The following is a 20278-nucleotide window of genomic DNA, read 5'->3' on the forward strand; positions in this document are numbered from 1 at the left end:
CAGGTTTGGAGAGAAAGACCAAGAATTCTGCTTTGAGGGTATGTTAAGTTGGGGAAGCCTCTTAGGCATGGAAATGGAGATACCATCTTGGTGATTGAAAGTACTTGTGTTTAGAGTTCAGGTGAGAAATCCAGTTAAAAATAAAAAAATTGGGAGTCTTCAGCATGTGAATGGTATTTAAAGCCACCAAGACTGGTTTATTTCATCTCAGAAGTATATATAAAAAACAAGAGGAGGTACGAGGACTGAGCCTCAGGCCACTCCAATATTCAGAGGTCATAAGGAAGAGGGGGAGACAGCAAAGGAAAAGGAAGATGGCCAGTGGGGGAAAGTTAAAGGAATATGACATCTTAGAAACCAAGTGAGAAAAGTGTTCCAAGGAGCAATGAGTGACAAATGCCGAGGACTGAGAATTGAATTCAGCAGAGTGAAAGTCCCCAGTGACCCTGATGAACAATTTCAGTGGAGCCATAGGGTGGAAATCCAGTTTGGAGTACATTTAAGAGAAGTTCAAAGAATGTTTCAAATGGCAAGTATGGCAGCTCTTCGAAGAGTTTTTGTATAAAGAGGAGCAGAAAAATGAATAACCAGAGGAAGGGGCTCTATGAGGTCAAGAGAGTTGTTTTAATTTTTTTTAATGAGAAAAGGTATAGCGTGCTTCTTGATGATGCAAAGGTCCCAGCTGAGATGGAAAAATTAGAGGCAAAAGAAGGATTGTGAGCAATCTTCTTGAATGCAGTGAGGAGGATTGGTTGAAAGCTGCATAAATGGAGGGAGCATAACAGGAGGAAAGTCAGAGGATATGGACACACACAGATCAGAGGGTGGATATAATGGGGAGAACTGATGTAAGTCCCCCCTTTTTTTTGGTTGTCGCTGCATGAAGTCCTCTAGTTGTGGTGCGCAGACTTCTCGTTGTTGGGACTCCTGGTCACGGGCTCAGTGGTTGTAGCCTGTGGGCTTAGTTGCCGCAGGGCATGTGGAATCTTCCGGGACCAGGGATGGAACCTGTGTCCCCTGCATTAGCAGGCAGATTCTTAACTACTTAATGACCAGGGAAGTCCTGGAAGTTCTTTTTTTGACTGCTTCCATTTTCTCAGCAAAACAGGATCAACATAGAAAATCTATGATGTACAGAAAAACTCTATGTAACAAGTAAGCAAAATTGGCATAATACTATGAAAGATGAGTGGCAAGTTTGACACGTTGGAACAGTCAAAGCAGAAGGAGCAAGTTCCTAGTAGACATCGCCTGAACAAGGCATGAAGAGAGGAACTCACTGAGTGTGTGTGAGGGGTTCAGTTTGAGGTGAGATTCTGCGCACCAGAGAAGCAAATGTAAGCTTGGTTTAGCTCAAAGTGCAGAAGGCCTCAATGCCCGGCTGAAGACAGAAGTCCGGCATGCATGGCTCCCCCGCCCGGATTTGTGTTTGCCATTCCAGTGTTGCTAAGTGATGAGTTCCCGAGTTCTCGACTGTTCACCTCTGTTACTGCCAGGGATGTGACTGAAGCACCCTTGGCCTTTTCACACAATGGCAAAGACTCAGGCTTATTATGTGCAGTTTTGGACTCAGGTTCTTCAGTATTTCGTGGGGCTATATCACCGCCTCCAGAAATGCTGGGCTGCCCTTAAGGGCTTCTGCACTAAGAAGGAGGAAGAATACATTCCTCCAGCTGAGAGTATTTTTCATAAAGAAAAAATAATGATGCTTGGCAATATTTTGACAGATAATTCTCTAGCCCTTGAACAGAGAGCTCAAGCTGCCTACAGGATTGGACTGCTGGCCTTTACAGGTACTGATTTAACCAGCGGTACTGATGGAGTGTTCCACAGCCTTTCTGCCTGTTCTAACGCTCTCAGTGAGTGAGTCTCCTAGCACTCATCTTAAGAGTCCAATAACATTCCCTTTGCCTAAATTATTAGTCTCTCCTCTTTGTACCACCAGATGATTGCTAATTACTTTCTCCTCAAGGATCTCATGTTTTAAAAGAATGTGGCCATCAGCTATATGACTAATTAGGAACTTTCTAATTTTTATTCATTAAAATTATGTATACACACATATACACTGAAATTGTCTATAAAATTTTTTAATATCATAAAAAAAATCAAAGACTATGCTGAATTCATTTGTCAACCCTTTCACAGGGAAAAACTACTTGATATTTTATATTTTATGTTGCAAAAAATGCATTACACAGGCAATAGTTTAGAAAAATCAGTAAGAACTTTAGGCTCTTAAAACACTTATTAATACCAGGAAAGCCAATAGGTGTATTAGTGAAAAACAGCTATTAATGTACACTTGGCTAGAGAATTAAGTGGTAAGGGTTGAAATTATATTTAAGGGCCCTTGTGGTTCAGATGGTAAAGAATCTACCTGCAATGCAGGAGACCTGGGTTCTATCCTGGGTTGGGAAGATCTCCTAGAGAAAGGAATGCGAACCCACTCATTTTCTTTACTGAAGAATCCATGGACAGAGGCGGCTGGTGTGCTACAGTCCATGGGGTCGCAAAGAGTCGGACACGACTGAGCGACTAACACAAACCATTTTTAAAGACGCACTGTTCTGTCAAATCCAAACTTGCTTCACTTTTTTTTCCTAATAAATGTCAGGACGTGTAAAAAAAATTTTATAGACAGCCCTCAATAGCATGTCTCCTAATTAGAAGCTGTTGTTGGTAGCTGTTAGTGTCATTGGTAGATTATTTTTTAAATGGGAAAATGAATTATTTTGATGCCTTTTGATAGACTGCTTCCAACAGAGCGGTGTCCATGAGAGAAAACATTTAGAGTTTACAAGGACCGATGGGTCCTAAGGTGCCAGAATGATTTAAGAAGCACTAGCACAGGACCAGAGAGGACAGGAACTCAGGAAGACGCCCGTGTGCGGGAGGATAAACCGTAACCACCAAGGAGGCAGGCTCAGTTCACTACAGAGCCATGGTCACCATTGGGGGCAAGAATTAGCTAATTACAAAAGGGTCAGAATCCTTTAATTTCATGTGGGGAACAACAAAAAGGGCTCATGCCAGCTTTTTGCTAACACTTTACATCAAAGAGAAAATTCTTCAAACCATGAAACTGTGGTAGTACAAATAAGAGAAATCCAAGTGAGGTCAAAACTCCAGTGGCTAAGAATCCAGACAACTGTACCAGACGCTCCTCACCATCTAAATTGTCTTCCTCAGTGCCTTCTTATCTATGACCTTCTCAGAATTCAAGATTTGAACTAGGAAGATCTGGGGTCCAGGTATAGGATGGGAGTAGAGTCAAGGACCAGGTTGGCCCCAGATCTGCACGAGTTGGGCTAACACCTTAAGAACAGAATAATGATGGACAACTTGGGAAAAACCTTTCTTGCCGTTAAGATCCTGACCTTGCAGCTCAGTCTGTTGGTTTTTCCTGTTTGCTCTAATGTTCTGGTACTTCTTCAAGCACTGAAGACCAAGACTCTGGAATGAAACCATGAGGGAGATCTGCAAGGTGAACACAGCCAGGCTTTATTCATCTTGCATTACTGACAGGTGCCTGATGAAGGAACCAGGGAAGAGCTTTGAGCAGGCAGGGACCTCCCAGTGCTCTTCATGTAACCCCACGCGGATCAACGTACGCTTTCTCAATTTCAGAGCAGCACATGGAGACTGGGGTGGCGGGGGACGGGAAAACAGTGTGAACACAGGAGCACTCATGTTACTAGCTACTAGACATATCAAATACTTCTGGAAATGCAAATGCTTTGTTTTACAGGAGGACCCACTGCTGGGAATTTTGCAGCTGAGTACATGAAAGAAGTAGCACACTTGTTGCAAGATTACGAGATGGTACCCAAAATAAAGATCCTGCTGCTCCAGAGTGTCGCCTCTTGGTGTTACTTAAACCCTGTCAGCCAGAGAAGAGCCAAACATTTGCAGTTTATTCCTATTCTCGTCAATCTTTTTGATGACAAACTTGAGTCTACTATGAAAAGTGAAACAAACAGCAGCCTCCTTGTTAAATTTTGGGGTTGCTATGTTCTCTCCGTCATGACATGCAATAACTTGCCTTGTATGCAGGAGCTTAAACACTGCAGTTCTCTGAAATATCACTTGGAAATATTGGCCAATGAGAATTGGTCTGGATGGCCCGAGAATTTTGCAGAGGTGCTATATTTCCTCATTGGTTTTCACAGGCATTAATTTCTCTGAATCCAGCTACCTGATGCCTCTGTCTGCACCCCACTGTATTACCCTGGAAATTTTCAATAAATAACAAGAGCTGGTAACATTATTCTTCAGCATTTTCTTTTAGGTGGTTGAAAAACTCTATCTCCGTTTTCAACATTACTGTGATGAACCAAACTTGTGAAAAGCACCCCTGTTGAAATAACCTCGTAAAAATTAAGTTTATAAAATGAGAATTCACTGGAAGACACATTACCTATGTAACTGTTAGAAGCAGTGGTGTATTTGCTGGGGAGGGGTTACTGATGACATTTAGCTAAGGTACCCAGAAATGCCAAATCTAAACCCAGCTCACAGCCACAACAGATGCTACAGGGGATGTAGATGGATGCTGTTGATTTGTAGTGGACGCTGTCGCCCTACTCATATGCATCTTTGCGTTGTTTCAGTGCCAGCCTTCAAGGTGCCACATCCTTGGCTGAGGCCGTGTTTGGCTTTCAGACATAATCTTACTGCACATCAGGCTGACCAGGTCCAGCTCTGGAAAGAGATGGAGTATTATGTGTACAGATACCCAAAGAACAGCCTAAAGCTCGGCTCTTAGATTTTCACCGTCTGTATTTTGTTAGAAAATATTTAAAAGAAAACTTACACTTCCATACTGTTCAGCCTCATCAAAAGCTTTGTTACAAAAAATATTTATGAAAAAGCACTTAAAGGACTTGTAGCTTTTTGTGTCTGTAACTACCCTAATATTTGCCTCTAGCTTAAATTCGAGCCATCAAGAGATTTAATACTTTCGTCTTTCAGACATGCCTTTGACTAAACAGTGTCATGCTTTCACCTGAGGGGCCTGGAGAAAGTCTAGGTCGGTGATCTTTATTTATTACAGGAATGTTGTTAGGGATGCTTATTCACATCATGTGGATTCATGAGGTTCCCTGGGGAAATTGTCTCAAAACAGGAAAAGTTGTGTTCTGCTGCTGAGTCACTGTACCTTTTCACCCTTTGTGGATTGTGTAACTGTTTCTCAAACTAGAACTCAGTTCATAGGCGATTAGGGTTGGAAATCAGAAGCCCCATTTAGAAACTGCGTCACAGAAATTACATATTCCAAATGCTTTTGTAATTCAGAGTCAAATAATGCTGGGTCTCTGATGAAAAACAGGTTCAGATTCCGGCCTTGAGGCATTTTTATGCTAAGCTGTGATTTTACACTGGCTTACCAAAATTTTAACAAATGGTTATTTTCCTTTGATGTCCCTTGTAAGGATTCTCTTAGAAGCAAATGCTAGATAACAATTTGAGCTCAAGGGCTTTATTTGCTCATCTTCATAAAGGACTTATGCTTTCATTTCCCTCAGGTAAGAATACCTAAGAGTAGAATGGCTGGATCATACAGAATGTGTGTTTAATTTTTAAGGAACGGTTTAACAGTTCAACAGCACCTGTAGCATTTAATATCGCCACCAGGATTGCCGGAGTCCCATATCCTTATGCGACATTGTTTCATATCCTTAACTCTCAGTGTTGTGAAGGTTTTCTCAAACTTGAGCCATTCTGATGCACACCTAACAGAATCTCGCTGGTGTAATTTGCACTTCCCTAATGACTAACAATGCCATCTTTCCACACGCTTGTTTACCATCTGTACATATGCTCTCCAGGTGTCCAAACCTTTCCTCCATGTAAAGAAAAGTTTGTCTACTTAATAAGTTTTAAGTTCTTTATAGATAGAAATCGTTTGTTGGGTATGTTTTACAAGTATTTTCTCCCAGTATGTGGCTTGTCTTTGCATTCTCTTAAGTCTTTCAAAGAGAAGTTTTTTATTTTTATGCAATCCGATTTATGGTATAATTAGTGATGTGTCCTTTTGGAGAAATCTACCAAACCTGAGGTCACTAAAATTTCCTATTTTCTTCTAGATTAATAGTTTTAGCTCTGACATTAAATTTTAAAATCCTCAGTTCCCTCCCCTTTTGCTCCCTGCTACCAAATCCTAGCAATCCGTTTTTGACATTTTCCAGAAATACTTTCTATTTGCCAAGTCATCCTATTCTACTTAGCTCTCCTCTTTACCACTCATTCTAAACTCCTCTGATTCCCCTCTCCCTCTAATTAAGAATATCCTTAATTCTTTTTAAAAACTATTTTTATTGTGGTAAAAAACAATGTAAAATTTATCTATTCTTCCTCAATTCTCTCTTTGGGCCAATACACCAAATCTAAAATATATAAAGCTGCCACTGACAGCTTTATATAAATATATAAAGTGCCACACAGCCACTGACCTCACATGGCTCTTTAAAATATAAATAAACTGCTAGTTCCTCATTCATAAAGCCACATTTGGTACTCAAGGATACCTGGGTACTATACTGGACAACTCAGTTCCAGCATCCCAAAAACCTTTATTGGACAATGTTGCTATAGGTTAATAAGTTTCCATTATTTAAAATTTTTAGTCCTCACAAACACAGAGGTGGACTTTACCTCAATATTAGAGATAAGAAAATTGGAGTTCTAGAAGAATAACATGCCTAAAGTAATCCTTAAAAGCTTGATATTGCTCTTTATTGTCAATTTACACCAAGTTGCTTGTATGCTGTCCACAGAACTTAACTCAATCCCAATGCGGTATACTTCTCAATTTCCCCTGTACTACAAAACAGTACACCCTCCATTTCACCCTCTTACTTCAATATACACACTTTGTCTACTCCAGTACGTGAAATGTGTTAACAGGAAGTTTCAGAACCCTTAGTTATTCCTGCATTTCTTTATGTGCTCCACCCTCTGCTTTTCTAAGACCACCAACACCACCCCAACATTTTAACCTTCCAAGAAGAGTAGGATCCTACCAGCCAGTTGAGCCGTTTCATGGCTAATTAGATTCACCTGGGGAGCTTTTGGATATCTAGATGTCCACACTTCTTTTCTACTTGGTCCTATTACTGGGGCTTTGGGTCCAGAAATCAAATTTCCCTCCAGTGAGCTTGAGGTGCAACCAGGTTTATGAGGGAAAACCTCAGCTATCTCAGTCTAAAGAGGGAGAAGTCATTTTCCCTTGTTTTCTTCCAAGCTAGTTAGCAGAACAGAAACGAAACAAAAAGCACAGAAACAGACAAATTTTCTACACAGACTTTATACTTCATTCTTCCAAGATACACACAAAACTCAATAGAATGAAGTTTATTTATCATATACACAAGTCATGTCTGACAACTGAAAAAATGCTATTTACACAAAACACCACAGATTAAAAATACATAGTATTTGTATTTTAATACAATAGTAGGGTTCCAGGATACAAACAAGAGAATCTGATAACAAGTTTTCATTATAAAGTTATTTGCAAAAAAAAAAAAGTATATAATAAAGTTATTTGCTCTGCTACAAAGAACTACAGTGGAGGTAAACTTTGGCAGTTACTGAATTTCATATACTCGGTTTTACATCTGTAGAGGAAGACACAACTTCTTCAGCACATGTACCAGCAATTTCTGAGTCTTCTACTTCATTCAGAATCCTCAGCAGTTGCCTGTTCAGGATCAAATTCCTGACTATACGGTGATTCAAGGTTATCCAGAGGTTCATGACTCAGCCTCTTTTAAAGAATAAACCAATAATTTATTTTAAAAACTTTACAATCCAAGTCCATTATTACTATGCTGATATAAGGAACCCTCAATGTTGTAATAAGGTTTCATAATGTCTCTACTAAATTCACTTACAAGCAGTCAAGTGTTATATCAAAGTGCTAACCATATTAGATCCTATTTCTGCAAAGTCAGTGTTTACAAATTTGCTTATTTTTAAGTACTGAGATGCTTTCAGAATACAACTCAAACCAGTACTTCTCAAACTACAGTAAAGGACCAGGTTTCCTAATTTCCCATCTGCTTTGGACCAATACTCCCACTGCAGTTAAGAGAGCTACTACACTGCTTCCAAATGAAAACTTTATTCTGTCATGGTGCTAAAATGTAAGGCAGAAATTCAGTACAAGAAAAGTTGTGATTTGAAAACCTTCCTTCCTAACCATAAGATGATGTTTTGCAGACATGAATAAATTTAAGACCTAGTTTTTAAGACTGGTAAATTAAGGGTCATCAGGTTAATACTTATAAACACATTAGTTACTTCCAAATTTTAAAAAAAGGTAAGATGACCAAAGCTATTTAGTACACCAACTATTAATACCAGTTTTATAAGTGCCCATCATGTCTCATCAGCGTTAGTTATAATAAAAACTGTATGTCTGTGTGTATATATGTATGTGTAACTGATCCACTCTGCCGTGTACCTGAAGCTAACACACTACAAATCAACCAGACTCCAACAAAAATGTTTAAAAAAGCCTGTCTGAAAATTTGACACCTGTGAAATATAATAAATTCCCTATATTTTTCAGATATAATTCCTTTTTACATCTCTACAAGAAAACAGGTGTTCTTGTGTTTCATAATAGTAAACAACAGCACCTAACAGTTATTGGGTTCTCACTATATACAGGCAGTTCTCTCAATTTTTTCCCTATTATAACTCATTATTCTCATAGGAAGCCTATAAAGTAGGCACTATTACTCCCATTTTATAGATGAGGAAAATGGAGCCCTGACAGGATAAACAACCTGCTTAACTCTGACTTAATGGTGCTAGGCAGGGGCTAGGACTCAAACCGGGAGATCTGATCCTAGAGCCCAAACACGTTCTGATCACACTCCCTGGACTTGATAGGAAAACAGAAGACTCTGGGTCAGGTGAAGGTTAAGACACTTACCTGTATCATCTCTGCCATATACTGAACATGTTCTGCCACTTCTGCCAGTTCCTTATTCTCCTCCTTCAGGCGGGCAATTTCATTGTCCTTTTGTTCAATCTCTTTATGAAGCTATGTGACATAAATCAAAATAGTTCAATATCTCACAGGTTTGCGACACTGTAAACCAAATTATATGCCTCCAAGTATACACCTGACAGCACATTTAGGACAAAGTTGCCAACAAAGGTGCTGTCCAAGTGACTCTCAACACAACAGGCTTCTTTTTGTGTAACAGTTCTGCCTAATTAAACTTTTACTAGGCCAATATTAAATCTGGTTTACATTGCTCTAGTAAAATATCTTAGACAGCAGAAGAAAAATGATCCCAGAATGTTTAAAAATGTCACAAATTATATTCAGTACATACTTTCTCATTTTCCTTAAGGGCCTCATAGAGAGCCTTCCGCCGTTTTTCCGCCACTTCTTTCCAATATTGAGGGGATGGATTTTCTAAAATAAATGAATGTTTTACAGTGCAACTTCGGAAATCATTACTGCTGTGAAAACCCAGTAACTTTTTGTCTATTAAAAAAAAAATTTAGTCTTATTCAGTACTTAGTAATACCATTTTTAAAAAAGATTAAAGTTAGAAAGCCAAATCAGTTTTTTCTCTTATTTTTCCAAACATTCTGAAGATTTTCAATCTTTCAAAACAATTCCAACACCAGTATAATACACATATAACTTTCACCTAGATTGTTAAAGGTTGTTTGCTGCATTTGCTATGTGTCTTCATACTTTTTTGTTGTTTAACAGTGACATTTGTGAAAAGTCCAGATCAGTTATTTTTACATTGCCCTTAAATTTGCATTTGTCCATTTTCATTATTAGGTTCAAGCTATACATGTTGGCAAGGACACTGTGTAAATATGTTGTATCCTTCCCAGTGTACCTCTGAAGAAGCACATACTAACTTGTCACAATCCTAGACGTTATCTTCAATCGTTTAAGATGATTTCTCCCTTGTAAAGACACTTTTTTCCATCAGTAACAAGTAAATGATCTATGGAGTAAAACTTTTGAGTCTGTGGTATTAATATCTAATTCCCTAACAACCTTTCCTCCAGTTTTAGCTCCACTAATATTTCTTAAATCTGTTTCATGGTGGATAAAAAAAGTAGTGACTTTCCATTTATGTAGTTCCTTCTACATTCAGTAGTTGGCATTATTCTGTCAAAGAACATCCCCTCTCCCAATTCCGAAGAAAATTACCAGTATGGATTCATGTACTCTTTTTTAATTCAGTGTATTATAATCCATTTTTGTCATCATTCATTTTGATGCTCAAACTTTCCCTACTTTAGCCAAGGGGATCCCTTAAAGCAGTCTCCTTATCCGTTTAACCTCTGCATCAGTTGTTGATTTTCTAACACAAGAGATTACAAGCTCACTCTATAGTGAGCTTGCCCCAGTCCTGGAAGCAGCCATTTCTCCAGGGAGCTGTAGTGGAGAATCCTGTTTACACACCAAGAACTGGATGTGATTGTGCTTCTTGTTATTTAGGTGCCATTGTTTCTGGGCTCTTTCACTGGCAGAGGTAGATTCTTTAAAAAACAAAAAAATCAGTTCATACCAACACTTCCAATTCCAGTTCCACAAGAGTTCCTCCTTTCCTTCCCCATTACATATTGTATCACCCTTCACCATACCATGAACCCAAAAATATCAACATATTACTCATTTGCTCAATCCTAAAATATACTCAAATTTCCCCCATAACTGCTACTATAGCAATACCACTAACAGCAAAAATTAAATTCAAGATTTCTTTGTAGTTCTTTTAGTCCTCACAGTATATCCCACTGAGGTTGTATAGTCAAGAGTTCTGTGTTCAAGTTAAATGAATTAATTTTTTCTGTGTGGTTATGATAGCAATACAATGTATAGTTGACTTGTTTAATTCCATATTTAACTTTAGTTATTATTTCCTATCAATCTTCATTAATTTTAGCCAGATCAGATGAGTATCACAAATCCTGTTGCTTATTTTACACTATTATTAAAACTTCTTTATTTGTATGCAATCAACCTTTCTTTATTTTGCCTAAAAAACCCACTATCTACTTATTTCTTCCCCCAGTCATTCAGGCAACTCAAAATGAGCCCAAACACCACTTTAATCTCAGGTGAGGCCATTAACTTCTCTAGGTCTCAGATTTTTTTCTCAGTAATAATATCCAATGACTCATTATTAGAATAGAAGTAATCACCTTCCATAATACTTATAAAACATCACTAGCTTCCTTTTCTGAATTCCACTGCCATTCCATTAAAACCAGTAATTATCACAGGCACATGCTTCTCACTCATCTTCACTCCTCTTGTTCCCTTATATCATTCTCCTGGTATCTTTTCTTCAAGTTCCTCTCCGCAAATTCATTCTCTAGACACTTTTCTTGAGAAGAGACTATTTCTAAGTCTTACATGTCCAATATCAAAGCTGCCATATTATTCACTATCCTTTCCTTTAATATTAAACCCATATATGGATCTTACCAAACCGTAGGACCTGTCCAAATTTACATTTTATATATTTCCAACCATAAGAAATTTTAAATTATCAAAAACATTAAAGCAAAATAGTTTAATAGATTAAAAAGCTGTGGGCAGAATTCATAACAACAAACAATATTTACCCTTATTATAATTTAGGTTTTTAAGATAAAAGCTGCATATATACATATTTTTTTGTACCTGTAATCATAAGATCAAATGCTTCTTGGCTGACTCCTCCAAGAGTTTTATTTTTACTATGTTCTGGGTCAGTAACAACTCCAGAGCTGGAAGTCTTAGATATTAACTGGTCATTCCAATGTTTCTGTTTGGACAAGCCTTTAACCAACTATAATGAAAATATGTACATCAGTCATTTTGTTTAATGAACAAAAAAGCTGAATAGCTTTGTCTCTTTTGAATTAAAACTAAAGTATTCATATCTCTTTTTTATATCTTTGGCTCTTTTAAGAAATTATAAATTCAAAACTCTACAAAAATATATAGTCATATTTTAGGAATTTTATTTACAGCAATTATTTTAGATTAGACTTGGGTCTAAGGCTTAGCTGAATTCATTTTCATTACCTAAATAATTCAGTACCAAGGGAAGGCATGATTTTCAACCCATAAAAGTCTAGAAACCCTCATTCATGATTTCATTATTTACATACAGGGGTAAATGATTGAATGTAACATTTTATTCTTTAAAAAAAAAAAAGGAGAAAGAAATCAAAATTATGCCTATAGGTTAACTCATAATTTATTATCCCAGTTCTACTACAGATATCCATACCAACTTTCAACTTCCTAAACTGAAATTAAAACAAAAACCATTTCTGTGGGGAATATACAATTGTTATCCTTAAATTATTTCCAAATTTCAGTGATTTAGGTATTTCTGACCAAGTAAGTCTTTGAAATGTTTTTAATGTAACTGCAGTATCATCTGTACCCCATTCTAGCTCAGCAATACAACAATACACACCTCATTTTCTCTTCCAACTAGAGATCCAGCCGTAGAAGGCTGAATCATCTTCAGAGTTCTTCTTGGAACAGGACTACTCTGAAAGTCAACATAATAAATTATCTGGTTACTAAGTTACTATATGGACTGTTACTAACTTAATCCTACTATAATTTACAAAAAAACAAAACAACCCAAAGGACATTAATGTTTGATATGGTATATAATTTTATAAAATTACACATGGTTTGATCAACTAGCAAAGTTATTATTTCCCTAAAATTCTAATAAAGTTTGAAGAAATTCTAAAAATAAATCATATTACTCAAACTTGACACAAACAAGTGACTCTTCTCCCATTTCAACATATGTTCTTGCTACAGTCATACAGTCATTGTTTAGTTAAAACAAAAATACAACATTTTTAAGTTCTAATACTTCATATATGGTGAAATTCCAGAATACCAGAAATATCTGTATTCCATCTTATAAAAAAAAAGATCTTCCACACAGAAACTAGAAATGTACCAAATATCACTACATTCATGGCAGAAACCCACAAAAGGGGCAAATTGGAGGAAAGGGTTAATTATTTAACTGCAAAATATTTCTCTCCCCTAATCAAAAGGATTCCTCTTAGGCTTTCTTTAAATTGTGAATATCCCCTAACATATTTATATGAATTCACCACAAGAATATAATTTTAAGAATATTACACATGTAAGAAGACCTGCTTCTCCCCCTCAACCTTTACCTGAGTGTAGAAGCAGTTTGCTTCAAGACCATTCATTAGCAGACAGCAAAAATGTCAGTGCTTGAGGCATACTACAACTCCAAAATGCCCAAGCTATTGTTTCGGGAAAAAAATTGCCTTCCTTGTAATATGTAAATACCTTCCTGCATATTTCCTGATCTAAAAGATCTCTCTACTATATCTGCAAAAAATCATTAGTTATACTGCCACCATGGGATAGCAAACAATAGTGAATACTCAAACAAAGTTAGTAAGAACATGACACCAGAGCAGCGTGAGAAAGTTACTGATTCCACACTGCACTCCACAGGACTAGAGCTCACCTTTCCCACGGTAAAGTTTCTACTGCTGATTATTATCTCACCATTGAACTGAAGAACAAACGCTGGCTACTGGGAGAACAAATATTACACCAACATTTCAGATATAATTTAAGATTAGTCAACAGTCTCCAGACAAACAGAAGAAAATACAACTTTGAAACCCTTTAATAATAGATGTTAATTTATTTAAACACTTGCTACTAAGATAAATGACTGAAATACTAAATGACCATTTCCAAGATTTAACTTTCACAACTGTAAGCTTTATAGCATCCAGCCACCCAAATGTAACATTGCTATTATCATTTTATTCATACAGATCTTGCATTTAGAATAAGCTCTTTACAACCAGAAAGGTTCTCATATATTAATGAGTCTTAATCTTTTTAGAAAACAATTTTATATTCTGCAAACCCCCTCAAGAAACAGTAACAACAAAACAAGCATGCACACAGCATTTTGTGTGTGACTGGCAAGGAATCTATGAACTCCTAAAATATACTCTTACAGACTAGCTTCAGTCCAACTCGCTCATTTTACAGATGAGTAAACTGAGGCAGAGATGCTAAATAACTCACCCAACATCACAGTTTTGGAGGCAGAACCAAGCAGAACCCAGGTCCTTTTATATTCCAGATAGTTGTACTATAACTACTAAATATTAGACTTCTCTTTAAATGTTAGACTCTGCTGGAATTACATAAATTATCTGTCTGGGATTTGATTCAAAATAATTCAGTGGAAGAAAGAAGGAGCGAATAGAGACGGAGATGAAATAAGACTTGCCATATGCTGATAGTCCATGGGGTTGCAAAGAGTCAGACACGACTGAGCGACTGAACTGAACTGATATACTGATAATTGCTGAAAGTGGGGGAAGTAAATTGAGATTAAATTACTATTTTTTAATATTTTCCTAATAAAAAGTTTAAAAACACACACATACAAAGCACAATTGGAAGATGTTATTACCCTTTATGGAAGATGATGGGATCAAATTCACATATTATCAGTACAAACTATTATTCAAGAAAAATAATGCAAGAAAGATACTAAGGCAAGGTAATAATGCAAAATGTCTCTGTGATCAAAGATCTAACTTGAATATACACTTAAAGGATTTTAATAAAACCATCTCATGAAATGTAGTAAGAGTAAAAACAAAGGAATAAAAAGTCTTGTATACAGAAAACCATAAGGAATTTACTAAAAAAAACTATTACAACTAATAAACTAGCTCTGCAAGGCTGAAAGAAACAAGATCAAGATACAAGTCAATTGCATTTCTATATAGCAGCAATGACCACACCAAAAATTTAATTAAGGAAATGATTCCAGCTACAAAAGCATTAAAAACAACAAAATACTTAGACCTAAATAAATGGAAAACCATCCTATGTGCCTGAATCACAAAACTTAATGTTCAACCATAATTCATTTTTAAACAGTCCTCTATTGTTACTTGCCCTCAGACTCAAAATTTAGTTAAGTCAAGGTTCTTAGAAATTATAGCCAAGTTAAATTTGACCAAATTATGTCAAAAACATCTAACTACCTGCTTTCTACAAAAGCTGAAAGCGATTGCATCACATACCTTTACATTCTCTTGGAGTCCTTCTTGCTTCTGCTTCATGCTGTGACTCATTACACACTTGATGAACAGCAGAAGACTAGCAATTCAAAAACAGAACAATCTGCATCAGAAAGTGAAATTTAGTTTTTTGTTCAAAGTACAACATAAAAATAAAAATTAAAAAATCATAACGATAAAAAAGATAGAATCTTTTCTCACTGTACCCAAACTCAGCCCTGTCAATGACAAGTGACTAAAGCTAATGACTCTTAATATCTTTACTTTATACATACACACACACACACAAAATAATTCTGGCTGGTAAAATTTTGTTACATATGAGAAAATATGTAGTCTAAGCAAATTTACAAAACATGATGGTGTTCTATATTAAATGCAGGGCTCCCAAAGATCTGAAAAATGGTCAGTGGGAAAAGTAAAACACAGACATTCAGGTATGATCAGGTCAAAAACAGCATCCTAACTTTGCTGTTTCAAAGGCAGATTTAAGCTATAATAATCTTGGCTCTGGTAACCAGCAATAACTTAATACTGACTTAATATCTAATCAAGTAAGATTATGCATTTCCATGTGTAGGGAATGTTTAACCACCATTAACTGAGGCACTGATGGATGCAAAGAAAAGGGAGGAGACAAAGGGTTATGCAATCTTATTAACCAGGACACTGGCTCCACTCACTCCGAACCCAAATTTGAACTCCTCAGCCGTCTCTCTTCTCTCATACAGATCTCACTGATTTCTGTAGCTATGCCTTTCTTTACTCAGTGCAGTGACTTCTAAACTTTGACTATGACCCATCCCATGTGAATACATTTTATGCTGTGTGCCAGCACACACAAATGAAATCATAAAAGCTTAGAAAAAAAGTCTAATGCTGTGACTCATCCTATTTTCTAGTCTGTTTCATGTTAAGCAAATGCTGGTCGGGCTGAGCCAGGGCAGTGGTTTTCAAACTGCGGGTCGAGGCCTGGGATTCCAAAATCACTTAGCGGGTGTTTAAAACATCAAAGTGTATGGCATAGGAGGAATAAATACTGCTTCCTGAAGGTTCTAATTTAGCTGAGGAATGCGTCCTAAATTGCGATGTAAAAAATGATTTAGTACACGTCATGATTTAAACAGTTGAAAGCCACAGGTCAAACCTAACTCCTAACTTGCTCATTACACTCCCGCCGACATCCTTACTTTTTATTATCTAGTTATTTTAAACAACTAGATTGAAAACTCTAGCACAGGAGTGAGTCCAAGAAACTATTGATAAAATGATGAAACCAAGTGTCACCACTTTCATTTTTTCTTTAAACGAGCAAACGCAGGATTCAGGGATCTTCTCCCCCGAGCCCAGTTAGCGGACCACTATGCAGGCTCAGTGGTAAAATAACAGCCTGTCAATGCAGGAGACGCGGCTTCGATCCCTGGGTCGGGAAGGTCCCCTTGGAGAAGGAAATGGCAACGCACTCCAGTATTCTTGCCTGGGTAATCTCATGGACAGAGGAGCCTGGCAGGTTACGGACGTGACTTAGCGACTAGACAACAACAATGGATTTCCACCAGTTAATTCCTGGTCATGAGGACGGATGATGTTCCTCTTGACAAGGTACACCAACGTTGATGCCCTCACACCAACCAACTGCACAGAAACCGCCCCATAACCCCGCAAATCTGTCCTCGGGACAGAGACCCAGACGCCAAAGAGGCGGCAGAAGGTTCAACGCGCCGGGGCCCTCCAACCCACGGGTGCGTCTGGGGACGGCGCCCGCCAGCCAATAGCGAGTGCGGACGGGAAAGCGCGCCAAAACCGACCTAACTAATCGGACGGGGTCCAGTCTCACCTCCCCCCCCGCCCCCGCCCCCCACCCGCGACCGTTTAATCGCCTCTTCACCCGACCCCGACACTGGCCAGGCAGTCATCAGAGGAGTATGCGACTTCTGGCCGGCGGCAGCCCTAAGAGGCCTCATCTAGCAACCCCTGCGGACCCCCTCCAGGCACCCCTCTCACACTTACCGGATGGAAGCGTGCAGTACTCGTAGCGAACTCAGGAAGTTGTGACCGCTGCTCCTCGCGCGGGGTTGACAGCCAACCCACGTTTGCCGGCTGCCGCTGGAGTGAGGGCGCGAGCTGCTGGGAAAACACTGAAACTCTTCCCGCCGGCCGGGGACGATCACGTAACCGCCTGACGCTAGACGTAGGGCGGAGCTATCGGAATCCGACGAATTGCCTCTCGCCTCCGCCCGTTTCGGCTCCGCCCCTTCCTGCGCCTGCGTGGTGGGCGTGGCGTGTATTTGGGCCCGAGTGGGTTCTGGGTCGCGGCTTCTGTCCTGCGGTCTCAACTTCCGTTCAAAGTGAATGATTTTGGGTTTTTTTGCCCCCACTAGATGTAAACACCGAGAAAAAAAAGTATTGTATTTTTCTGAAAATCCTTGTTCCGCGGCCTCCTCATTGTATTAAGAGCTTTTATATTTTGGCTTTTTCATGTTGACTAAATTGTGGTGCCCTAGTTCCCTTGTGGCTCAGTTGGTAAAGAATCCGCCCGCAATGCGGAAAAACTGGGTTCGATCCCTGGGTTGAGAAGATCCCCTGGAGAAGGGAAAAGCTACCCACTCCAATATTCTGGCCTAGGGAATCTCATGGACTGTATAGTCCGTGGGGTCGCAAAGGGTCGGACACCACTGAGCGACTTTCACTTCACTTCACTTCAGTAGTACTAGAAGGCCTAATCGTGCAACAGACCCATTGACTGAGCGCCTAGTAGGTACCAGTACTGTTCTAGGCACTGGAATACAGCTGCCATTGCAATTTGAAGGAGCAGGAAAACCTTAATAATAATTGTTTTTGTTGTTTAGTCGCTCAATTGTGTCTGAATCTTTGCAACCCCATGGACTGTAGGCCCCCATGCTCCTCTGTGCTTGAGTTTTTGCAGGCAGGAATACTGGAGTGGGTTGCCATTTCCTCCTCGAGGGGATCTTCCCGTCCCAGGAATCGAACTTGAGTCTCCTGTGTTGTAGGCGGCTTCTTTACCCCTGAGCCACCGGCAAGCCCTAATAATAATTACCTCTAGCTTTTTATTATTGTTATTACTTTTAGTCGTTTTACAAATTTCTCAACTTTCTTTGTGGGGATAGTACACTTCAGATAACCAGAGTCTTGTTGAATCTTTTGTTTATACCTATCATAGCTGTCAATGTTAATACAAGTCTGTTTTCCCTTTTCTTAACTTTTCACGGAACTATCATTCTCAGAAGGAAGGAAATAGCTGGTAACTACACACAGCATCACCTTTCTGAAAGCAATGCATTCTCAACTGTGTACCCTCCAGACACTGCATGCCCATCTCCTGCCCCCTACCACATTGTATTTCCTTTTGACAGAGCTCAAAATGTACAAAGCAATATCATATGATTCTAGTTATCTTTGGGTGAAATGTAACATAAAATCTAAATTCTAAATAAAGAAACAATCCATTCATTGGAAAGCTATCAATAGATGACTGAGTTTCCAGAGTAAGAATTCTGATGACCACTGTGTAATTTGACTTTGAAACACCAGCCAGTCAAAACAGTAAATCTGACTTCTAGCCAGTCAGTCAAAACAGTAAATCTGACTTCTAAATTCTTCATTCAGCCAGATGATTAAAACGGCATCACTGATGAAAAGAGCCCAAATACTAAGTATATATTTTAAAAATGTATAAAAAATTATATTCAGGTAGTCTGTAACAAGTATTATATAAAGCAAAATATACAATGTTACTTCTTTCCAGAACTAAAAAGCTGGGAAAGGAAAATGTCTTCCATATTAAAATGATGAGAGGTAAAATTTAGAGATTACCATAGTTGAAAATCTACAGAAGCAAGAAGAGAATTTATTTCCTAAGCATCTTATGAAGCCCACCTCCCCAGATGTTATCTGTAGTTGCTAAGAGGATTGGTTAGTTTGGGGATGGTGTGAAGAAACTTTTACTTTATACATTTTAGTGTTGCTTTACCTTTTAATTCAAAGGAGATGATGTTTCCTTTAGCAAAAACTGTGAAACCCCCAGAGTTTGAAAAAACTGTGTCACCAGCTTAGGTTAGATCCCTCCTGCTTTGCCTGCTAAATGATCAACTAATTAATGTGACAGATTAATTCAGATCTCTAAGTGCTATTCAGTTGGGTGGCCACTAGCCACATGATGGATATTGAACATCTGTATTTTCTGATTTATTAAAGGAGAAGGAATGAAAATAAATAAGTAAATAAATAGGTCAGTCCCTGAGAGGGACTGCCTGGATGCTGAAGGAAAATACAGATAGAACCCTTCATTTGTGGGAGGCTAGAGCCGCCTTATCTGCCACCAAGTGACTGTGCTTCAGCAAACAACAAATCAGAAACAGAACTTGGGCTCAGGAAAAACTTCAAGTGGCCTGAGAAAAGTCAACAAAGTTATCATAGGAGAGCCTGAAAACCAAGCACAGGCATCCTTAAAGCCAAATAATTTTTAATCCTATCTTAACATTGGTGTCTTTGAAACATTCCTTTTTAAAAAAAAACATTTATTTATTTGGCAGCACGAGGTCTTAGCTGCGGCATGTGGGAACTTCCATCTTCCTTGCGGCACGCAGGATCTTTAATTGTGGCATGTGAAGTCTTGGTTGCAGCATGTAGGATCTAGTTCCCAACCAGAGACTGAACCCAGGTCCCCTGCATTGGGAGCACGGAGTCTTCACCGCTAGACCACCAGGTAAGTCCCAAAACATTTAACACGTGCCATTTCACTTTCATCAGCACAAAAACCTGCAAAGTGAACACAATTATTTTTTTTCTGCATGCCACAGGCAAACTCTGAAAAGGAGGGCTGGTGTCTGAATGTGTGCCAGGCATCGATTTATTTCCTCTTGGCCCCAAATTCACTGCCAAGCTCCGGAGGGAAGATTTTCCCACGAGTTCCACCAGTACAGCATCACCGTGACTACTGTCACTTCCCTCCTCTCCAATAAGGTCTGGATCTCAGAGAGGAGGAAATTCCTCAGACACTCTATTTCAGCACCCAAGGAAGTAAAGACAGCTCTCAAGAGTATACTATAAGAAGCAGCCACTGTTCCTCCAGCTAAAACAAACAGCATCCAAGGCAGACCCCGCCACCCAGCTGAGATCTAGACCTTGTTGGAGCAGGCAT

General features: G+C 38.7%; 2 protein-coding genes across 4 annotated transcripts; one reads left to right on the forward strand and one right to left on the reverse strand.

Moving 5' to 3' along the window:
* The first annotated feature begins 1059 nt into the window (after nt 1-1059).
* ARMH2 (armadillo like helical domain containing 2) lies at nt 1060-4697 on the forward strand. Its single transcript, XM_065913140.1, has 2 exons — nt 1060-1793; nt 3752-4697. Exons 1-2 carry the CDS (start codon nt 1532-1534, stop codon nt 4177-4179), a joined length of 690 nt encoding a protein of 229 aa, XP_065769212.1. The 5' UTR covers nt 1060-1531; the 3' UTR covers nt 4180-4697.
* A 2644-nt stretch (nt 4698-7341) lies between these two features.
* Nucleotides 7342-17270, reverse strand: GMNN (geminin DNA replication inhibitor). Of its 3 annotated transcripts, none has more exons than XM_065912884.1 (8): nt 17128-17270; nt 15121-15196; nt 14313-14390; nt 12471-12548; nt 11684-11831; nt 9357-9439; nt 8948-9058; nt 7342-7771 (listed from the first exon to the last, which is right to left on the reverse strand). In XM_065912884.1, exons 2-8 carry the CDS (start codon nt 15169-15171, stop codon nt 7682-7684), a joined length of 639 nt encoding a protein of 212 aa, XP_065768956.1. In that variant the 5' UTR covers nt 15172-15196; nt 17128-17270; the 3' UTR covers nt 7342-7681. The 3 variants fall into 3 exon arrangements, with proteins under 3 accessions (XP_065768956.1, XP_065768957.1, XP_065768958.1); XM_065912885.1 differs by having other exon boundaries at nt 15121-15220; XM_065912886.1 differs by lacking the exon at nt 14313-14390.
* Between the last annotated feature and the right edge of the window lie 3008 nt (nt 17271-20278).

Source organism: Muntiacus reevesi, chromosome 20, assembly GCF_963930625.1.
Source record: "Muntiacus reevesi chromosome 20, mMunRee1.1, whole genome shotgun sequence".
In the NCBI taxonomy this organism is placed as follows: Eukaryota; Metazoa; Chordata; class Mammalia; order Artiodactyla; family Cervidae; genus Muntiacus; species Muntiacus reevesi.

Excerpts from the sequence above, each read along its gene's own strand:
- ARMH2 (XM_065913140.1), top strand. The coding sequence starts at position 1,532 with ATGGCAAAGACTCAGGCTTATTATGTGCAGTTTTGGACTCAGGTTCTT. Across the intron at positions 1,794-3,751 it reads TGGACTGCTGGCCTTTACAG|GAGGACCCACTGCTGGGAAT; the intron begins GTACTGATTTAA and ends TTTGTTTTACAG.
- GMNN (XM_065912884.1), bottom strand. The coding sequence starts at position 15,171 with ATGAGTCACAGCATGAAGCAGAAGCAAGAAGGACTCCAAGAGAATGTA. Across the intron at positions 12,549-14,312 it reads CCATGGACTATCAGCATATG|AGTAGTCCTGTTCCAAGAAG; the intron begins GCAAGTCTTATT and ends GTTGACTTTCAG. Across the intron at positions 7,772-8,947 it reads ATATGGCAGAGATGATACAG|AGGCTGAGTCATGAACCTCT; the intron begins GTAAGTGTCTTA and ends ATTCTTTAAAAG.